This window comes from Diabrotica undecimpunctata, chromosome 2, assembly GCF_040954645.1.
Source record: "Diabrotica undecimpunctata isolate CICGRU chromosome 2, icDiaUnde3, whole genome shotgun sequence".
Taxonomy (NCBI): domain Eukaryota; kingdom Metazoa; phylum Arthropoda; class Insecta; order Coleoptera; family Chrysomelidae; genus Diabrotica; species Diabrotica undecimpunctata.
This window is the reverse complement of record NC_092804.1, coordinates 24249589-24258484: the sequence shown is the minus strand read 5'-3', so window position 1 is coordinate 24258484 and position 8896 is coordinate 24249589. Positions and strand designations below refer to the sequence as shown.

General features: G+C 32.9%; 1 protein-coding gene across 4 annotated transcripts in view; it reads left to right on the top strand.

Moving 5' to 3' along the window:
* Window positions 1–6455: 6455 nt before the first annotated feature.
* Window positions 6456–8896, top strand: part of Myb (proto-oncogene like protein Myb) — a 136390-nt gene continuing 133949 nt past the window's right edge. For 3 of the 4 annotated variants that reach the window (XM_072522533.1, XM_072522535.1, XM_072522534.1), the window contains exon 1: window positions 6457–6664. In XM_072522533.1, the coding sequence (XP_072378634.1) occupies window positions 6630–6664 (35 nt within the window). In that variant the 5' untranslated portion in view covers window positions 6457–6629. Of the gene's footprint in view, window positions 6665–8896 lie in introns of all 4 variants that reach the window. The other variant, XM_072522531.1, reaches the window with a different exon arrangement.

The following is an 8896-nucleotide window of genomic DNA, read 5'->3' as shown; positions in this document are numbered from 1 at the left end:
TTAAAATGGGATTTGGACAATGAAATCCAAATTTATTTTAGCAGTAAAAGTACTTTTTTATAGTCTAGATATTGGCTATTTTACTGGTTCTGGTTGTCTTTCTGTATAATACTTATTAGGTATTAAAAATTAATATCTTAAAAATATCCTGGATTTCCTTCTTTTAGGTTAAGGCCTTAAATCCATAGAGAAGCATGGAAAATACATACGAGCTTAGTTAGCTTACTTTTAGGCACTCCTATTATATTTATTGTAACCTGTTGTTTGGTTTTTGTAGTTGTTGTTGTTATAATTTTGACCGTTTAACATTAAGTATTATAGAAATAAAGTGTCATAGTCCACTAGCACATACTACCTGATCCAGAGGAATTTGTACCTACGTCTACGTCCTACGTACTTACGATTTTTTCGATGCCTCCCAAACACTCCATTCCTGAGTAGGTATGGTATGCTAGGTCCATTATGGATTATAGTTTTCACGACCTCTGAGTGATTAAGTCATTGACTAAAGTTGTTTTAGAGAGTTTCAACACATTTTGTGTTCTTTTTCTTTATATATTCTCATTCTCATATATTTTGTCATTTATTAAAGATTTACTTAAAAAATATGGTTTTTAAGTAGGTATAGCCGATTTAGTAACATTTTATATTATAAAATTTCTATAATAGGGTTGCTTATAACATATCCAAGTGATTCAAAAGAAAATAATATGGTTTACCAACTAAGAAGTATGAGAAATTATGGTTATTGATTCCTTTTTGAAGCAGTGAGACCTTGTCGTGGTGGAGAGGGACTTCATGTTCAGTCGTGGTTGCTAATTTTATGAAGTGAGCACTACCTACTAAAAGCTAAATATGGCTTAACTCTGAGTGTCAGAGAAAACTCAGGTTTCATTAGCTTTTTCCCGTCATGGGGGCTTAGTGGGAGTAACCATTCGTTCCTCAGCTTCTTGTAGAACAATAATGGACCAGGAATAAACAGACAAATCAAACAAGGAAAAGGAACAACGCAGACTCAGTTTTCCAGAAACTATGGCACTGGATCCCGTTACAGTCCACATTTATGAAGATATAGAGCAATAGATCCTGCTAACAAACATGAGTGGAGCAGCGGGAAAATGGTTAGTTAGAAAAAGTATCTGTTAAACAACAGCTCATTCCAAAAAAGGCTCCACAGTAGGTACTAAAACCTATCGCAGAGCTACATATTGTGCTCAGAGGACAAAAGTATTGCGTGAGTAATATGGAAACATTCATAATTTAGGGGAGGTAGAAGGCCGAAGGCCACGAGGAAGATCTCCAACGAGATGGATTGACCAGATTACAGGAAGTTGCAAAAGACCTATGCATGACGTTATAAAAATGACCAGAGACAGAAATCTATGGAGACGGACCATAAACGATATCACGGCGACCACTACACTCGCTCCAGGGGATAAAGACTGAAAAGAGATGTGATATTCCAGAGAGATGGTGATCTATAAGGGATTATAATCTTGCCACGGTATTGGCGAACTGCCGTGCCTGACAGAATTTGTCTCAACTAGTAAAATAACTTAGAAAACCAAAGAAAAAGAGATGGTTCAAAAGAGGACCCAGGCATGAGTGATTGTTCTGAATCTACAAATAAAATATACAAAGGGAGCCAGTAGAAACATGATTCTGGTCCAAGGTAGCTTCGGCAAAACTTACTGCTGCTTTGAGAAGATTCTATGTCAGCTGGATACAAGTGCGTTGTGTATACCGGGTCCAAATAAAAGAAAGGTTCATCGAGTGTTAAATGAGAGCTTATAGATATACAACAGATCTGGAAAAGTTCCGAGGACTTGCATAATAGTTAATTAGCTGCTTATAACAGGTGTACAACAAACAGCTTCCAAAGGAGAAAAAAGTCGCAAGTTCAGGTCGCAGTGTGGAAATATATACAAGGACAAAACGACCCTTTATCGAAAATCTACAATATAAAACTAATGTAGGTATAATAGTATAGAAACCTAATAAAAGGAACTGATTCATAAATGGCGAATATCTAATTTTTACTATAGCATCCTAGGCAAAAGGAACTAAAAATTTAGTCTTTGTGATGTTAGCAGCATCTTTAAAATTCTTTTGGGCTGCTGCATGTTTTACAGTGCCTGTGGCAGACTGCAACTAAATCGGGTCCTAGGCAACATTGTAGGTAATTCCGGGAATGTTTTTCAGTCATGACACATATTTTGCTTTTGTTATTTTGGTTTCAAAGCATATAGTAGGTAGTTCTATTTAATTATCGGATTCCAAGCGAAAATTGGAATGGTTAAATGAATTCTCAGTATTGTGTTTAAATTTAGGAATGTGGTATTATTTTTCTTAATAAATGACCACATGGATACAGGCAAAATAATATTTTCTTATAAAAATCTCTCTCTACGTATAACAGTCTTAAATTGAAATACTTCATTTTTCATTTCTGATAGGTTTAAATCTTGTTCATAAACTGTTTTAAATTTAATGTTAATCACAGTCAGTGAACATCCCAGTTTCCATGTTTTGACAATTTGTTTATGTACATTTTTCAAATCATTGGCCGTTTTGCCATTAGCGTTGTTTGCTTGAAAAATAAATTACAGAATAGTACAGTAAGTTGTTGATTTCAATATAATCTAAATAATCTCATTTAAATTTTTCCCCGCTATTCATTGTTCAGAAGAAGAAGGCAATAGTTAATTTTCTTGTTATTTGTTTTGACCCTTCGTTACATCGAATAGGAGATGATTCCAAAGATTCATTTATTGATTTTAGTGAATTTTTTATATAATACTCTCCCATGGCTACTAAGGAAGATATTTGGACCAACCCAATGCAGCGATAGTTCGTGGAGAATTAAAATGAACCACGAGCTGGATGAACTAATGCAGAGCGCAGATATTGTTAGATTTGTAAAATCACAAAGACTAAACTGGCTTGGTCACCTAGAAAGAATGCCAGATAATCGAGCTGTAAAAGTAGTCCAGAGATGGAAGCCCCAAGGAAACAGAACAAGAGGAAGGCCCCGTAAAAGATGGATAGACGACGTAGAGAGGGATCTTAAAACCATGAACATCAGGCAGTGGCGAAGGAAAGTATCCGACAGGGCAGAATGGAAGAACATTGTTAAGCAGGCCAAGACTCACAAAGGGTTTTAGCGCCATTAGAAGAAGAAGAAGAAGACTCTCCCATGGCGTCTGTTAACTGGCCATAATGCAATGTACTTTGCAAAACTCTTAGTTTCATCATTACTTTGAGATGATTTTAAATTTGTATTTTCTTCTTTTATTTCATCTTCACAATCGGAATTGCTTGATTTGTCCTGCTGGCTTTTTTGCAGAATAGTTTCAGATACAAATGATGTTTCTGGAGTTTAAACAGGTGAAATTTGTGAAAATGATGACGATTGTTATAATTTTTCTCCATCTCCAGTTAAAAAATTTTCCAACGTCCTTTTTATTTGTTTTGCCACTTTATCTTGATCTGCTTTTCGTTTTATATTTTAACACCCACTTAAATTTTAACGGCAGTAGCCTTAACGGTTTTTGGCTTAGGTGGCCTTTGGTTTTTTCGTAGGACTGCCTTTATTTGATTTCTTCGCTTTGGTTGGTGTTTTTACTTTCGCCTCTGTGGAAGTCGGAACTGAGGATGAAGATGACGCAGTTTTAGGAACTGACTTCTTTTCAACTTTCTTCGCTTGGCCGGCTTTTTCTGTGTCTTTGATGCTGATTCTTTAGCCTTAGTCATTTTCTTTACAGATTTTGCCTTTTTGCCGCTTCTTTAGCCTTCGTCACTTTCTTTACAGATTTTGCCTTTTCGCTGGTAGCAAAACGTTTGGAGGCGGTGACAGTTTATTTCGGTTTAGTTGTTCCCCCAGCTTTCATTTTTCTTCTGAACTCGGCTTTGTAGATCCAGAACACAATGAGATAGAGCTAACTTGAAGATCCTGACGCTCTTTTTCCCTTTGTTTACATCAACGATAATTTGTAATTTGCAGCGATATATTTCTTGATAGCTTGAAGATAAGAGCCACCTCTTTTTGGATTGTTTGCCTTTTTTTCATTTTTGAATGGCGAAGGTGTTTGTGGCGTTCCAGATTCCGACTTAGCCGAATAATATAATAATGATAATTTCACAAAGTATTAACTATGAATCCAAAACAATCTATTTACAATCAATTCTAGGATTTAAGTCTTAATTGCACAATTTTCAATCAAACTGACATAAGGTGCAATACGTAACGTTCAGGAGACTGATTTAAATAGCTACATTTGCTCTATCCTATTTACATACACCGACATCGACACTTGCGGGTGTGGATGCATAAGCACGGGAACGCTCGTCCACACTTGTAGACTTTATCAAACAACGATTCAGCATAATTAATTATAAAAAATAAAAACCTAATTTTCGGGGGCCAAAACTTAAGGGCCCTAGGCACGTGCCTAGGTTGCCTAGGCCTTAGTCCGCCCCTGTACAGTGCTAATAATCAAGAATTATGAACTTTACATCACATTTGAAAAGCCGCTGTTATACAATTTTTTATTAAATCCGTCGGCCACATCTCACTACAGAATAATACCATAAAAAATATAGTAACACGAAAACTGTATGGTCGATGACGAAGAGCGGGGTGATCACCAGTCTGTTCGAATGCCAGCTTTCTGCTTACATATCGATGGTATAGATAACAAATATTTTAATAAGTCTTTTATCAGTTGAAAACGTTCATTCTTTATTGTAACACTACAATGTTTACAATCCTCTATATAATATTTTTAAATCATCGAATGTCCTAAATATTACCCTCTCCGAAAATGTTAATCATTCTGTGCCTTCAAATACCCATGTTTTAAGAGAAGTACCTAGATTCCGAAGATGAATAAATAATATATTTTTTTAAATTTCTTTTAATTAAATACTTGTCTACTTCAATTTGTTTTATTTTTTGTCATTTATTTTTCTTTTTAAACAGTTAACACTATAAGCAGTCAGGTGTAGGATATACCATAAAGTAGTGCACAGAAGTGGTAAGTGCGTACCTATAGATAATTAATTGTGTATTAAACATTCACGTTCATTAAACACAATTGTGTATAAAAATGAACTGTATTTATTTAATATTGGTAATCTAATAGGAGTCAAGGAACTAGTATTTATACCTTAATAGCAATATAAAAGTGATAACTATATCGGCTTTCAAAAACTAGACGCTCAACTCCTATGAGATAATTCATGTTACAAAATAAATCGAAGTGAAAAGAAATAATACTTGTTCGATAGTATTACCATATCTTCTTCTTCTTCTTCCTCTTTATAAACACTTCTGCTTGTTCATTGGCGGATTAATACCTCTATGGAAGGTTATCACTCCATCTTTTGCGCGTTCGTCCTATACTTCTTCTGCCGATTGGTGACTTATTGCTATTTTGACGACATGGGTCTCCTCCATTCTGCTTATGTGGTTATTCCATTCCTTTTTTCTATTTTGTATCCATTCATTTATACACTGTACGTTACATTTTCTTCTAATGTCTTCACTACTCTTTCGATCTCTCAGCGTATTTCCTATAATTCTTCTTAGTACTCTCATCTCTGCCGTTTCCAGTAGCCTTTGCGTTGTGACTGTGTTGGGTCTTGTTTCTGAGGCATATGTTATTATTGGTCTTACACTGGCTTTATAAATTTATCACTGGCTTCTAGACTTCATTTCAGTGTTAATGTGTCTGTTTCGTCATATAGTGTTATTAAGGCATCCTGCCAGTCTATTTGCTTTTTATACTTAATCTTTCACTTCTTTGTCCAGGTCTCCACAGCTAGACAGTGTAATTCCCAGGTATTTTATTTCCATTACTTGTTCAATACTGATGCCATACTATTACCATATCCAATAAATTAACAAAAGCTCTAGGTTTTTGCAATTATGTAGCTCTTTTCATTTAAAATGCATTTTATGTAAAATGTCAGCCCGTTATAAGTCTGTCTCTATTTTCGATTATTTTCTCCATTCGATTCTTTATTATACCCAATGCTTCTCATCTTCATCGATCTTACGTAATCTTCGATTTGCCCTCGATATTTTAATAGTGGCTAAGTCTGTTATGATTCTTACAAATTGGTTTCCTTCCTTCCTATTATGTTCCTATATAATGTGCTCCTTGGTATTATTTTATTTTTTCAGTTCATTCAGAGTCTTACTTAGTGTTCGTTTGATAACTTTGGTTCTTCTGAGTTTGCTTCGAAAGTTTCTATGTCTGATTAAAGATCTGAAACATTTTAGATGAAAACTTTATTCTTCTAGAGATTATACCTATATGGTCAGAGTACATAGCCTTTGTGGTATATACTCTGCTATTTGGTTGATTAATAATTATTCATCTACGCCACTGCTAGATATAGAGATAAAATTTTCTGCGCATGGTCACATACCACAGCGAGTTGAGAACAGTCCTTGTCCTTTCGGAGGGACGCAAAAAGGCGGTTGTCAATTGTCAGTCGGTCGTGAGAAGAGTTGTGTAGTCGCTCTAGAGAGAATAACATAAACGAGACTTTTTTAAAACAAGCTAGAAACACGGCGTGTGTTTTTCGTGGGTGTTTTGGCCCCCTAGGGGTCCTACAAGGATATGGCAGAATATTACCTTAACACAAACGATCACATGTAAGTACTTTTACATATGATTTATATTTATCCAGTGTGTTTTGTTTCAATGTATCAGTGGGGGTCGAAAGCAATAGGAATATGCAGTCCAGGAGGGTTCATCAAAGCATATCTGATTTTCGGCAGATAAATAGAATATTTTAAATAATTGACAACACTTTTATTAATTTCTTTTGACTAATATTGCATGTTTTATCTATATCCCATATACCATTTTCTCAGAAACAGGTATTTGGGACCTTTCCAGGAAGACTTAGTTATTTACTTCTTCACAAAAATGGCGCCTAAATTTTAATTGTGTTAGATAATAGGAGTAACATGTATTCACGTGTCTGTTTTAATTAACACACTCAATAAATACAAATAATGTAAATAAACTTACTATAATTTCTGTTTATAAAAGTGGTTAAATTTAGGAGAATCCTTTGTAGTGTTTATGATCCATTGAACTATATTTAGCCTAAACTCAATGAAGTTTAGAATCCTGAATTTTCTATTGATTATAGGATAATAGTTTGTCCATTTTGTACATTATTTTTTTCTTTCTGTGATATGTGAATCACTAGGATTTTCTAAATATTTTGTCAAACATTCTTCTCGCCGGTGGTGAACCTATGCCATTGGATAGATACATTCTTTTATATCTATAACTTAAAATATTGCTAATTTACAGTATTCTGACATCATTGTTTATCATTGATAATACGGAAATGGAAAATACCAACTGATTTGCAAGTACCAACAGTCATGAATTAAATTCATACTTTCCTTTAGATTTGATAACTAGGGAAAGAATTATTAACTTTGATAGGCTTATAATTATTAAAATAGAACAACAACAAACTATAAATATAAAACTATAATACCTTTTTAAAAAAATATATGTACATGTATAAGTGCTAAGTACTATAATAGGAAAAATATATTGAAGGCCACAAAATACTAAGGTGTCCAAGTTAAAATATATCAAACTTTAAACATTTTTCAATATGTATAACTGATAATGGGGGTATTAAAGAATATTATAGATGCATATGTGTCTATATATTCTTTGGTGGTATATTTTAGGGAGCCAATTGAGTTGTATAAAATAGGGACTGCATGTTCTGTGAGAAATGGTTTGGACTAAACATGTGCAGTGCATGTATAAACTGTAAACAATTTTTAACAATTGAACAATTGATTTAAATATTATGCTATATGGAATTAAGCCACAATTGATTGTAATGAAAATTATATTTTATAATTGTTTGGCATTTCAATTTCACTCCAGAAATCATTTTAAAAAAATTTGATCTTTTTTATGACTTAATTCCATATAAACATAATATTTAATGCCACAAGAAAACAGTTTCAGAATCTTTTTATCACAATAATTGATGATATCATAAAATTATCAAAATCTAAAAAGCTCTGAAGACTGAAATTATTGTAGAATATGTATCAAAGCAGGTACTGCAATTAAATTTTCTTTGTATATTTATTACAGTAGATAATTCTTAGACTATCTTGGAGGTTTATAATATTTATATATATAATTGGACTCATTTATTATAATTTTTACTAAAAAGTTATTCTTAACTTAATTGATAACCCTGAAACAAAATAAGCCATTTCTTGGGTAATTATATAGAACAATACATCATTTTTATCAGAAAACCAATATACTTTAATACTTTCAATACTTTTTTTGTAAAATACTTTCATACTGTAATATGACATGTATTTATATTAAGTCACAACAATATAATTTAATTATAAACTCTATTTAATATAAACAGAAACAAAAATAAAATTAAAAAACTGATTGTAACATGTCTGTGATCACATATTTAGTAGTAGTAGTAGATCACACATTAATAAATTATTCAACATATACAGCACTACATTTCAGGCTAAAGAGACATGATTGAAAAGAACAAGCTTGTCTTTGTCTTATTTTATTTTTAAATTCCAATCATAGTTCAAAACACTGCTGATAAGCATTCCTTCATTAAAAAGAATTACTTTTATATCTACTATAATAATCTAAATAATAAATATTGATGAAAGTTATTGCATAATGAAATGGGTATGTATTTCCTGTGGAAGGAAATGCTTTACCCAGAATAGATATTGGCTTGTTATGAGGTTGCACTGGAGATAATCAATCAAATATTACTTTGGTATATCACAAAGAGTTTTTTGATTTTACCCTTCTATTTCCTAGTAAGAAACCTGTAGTCTTATCTT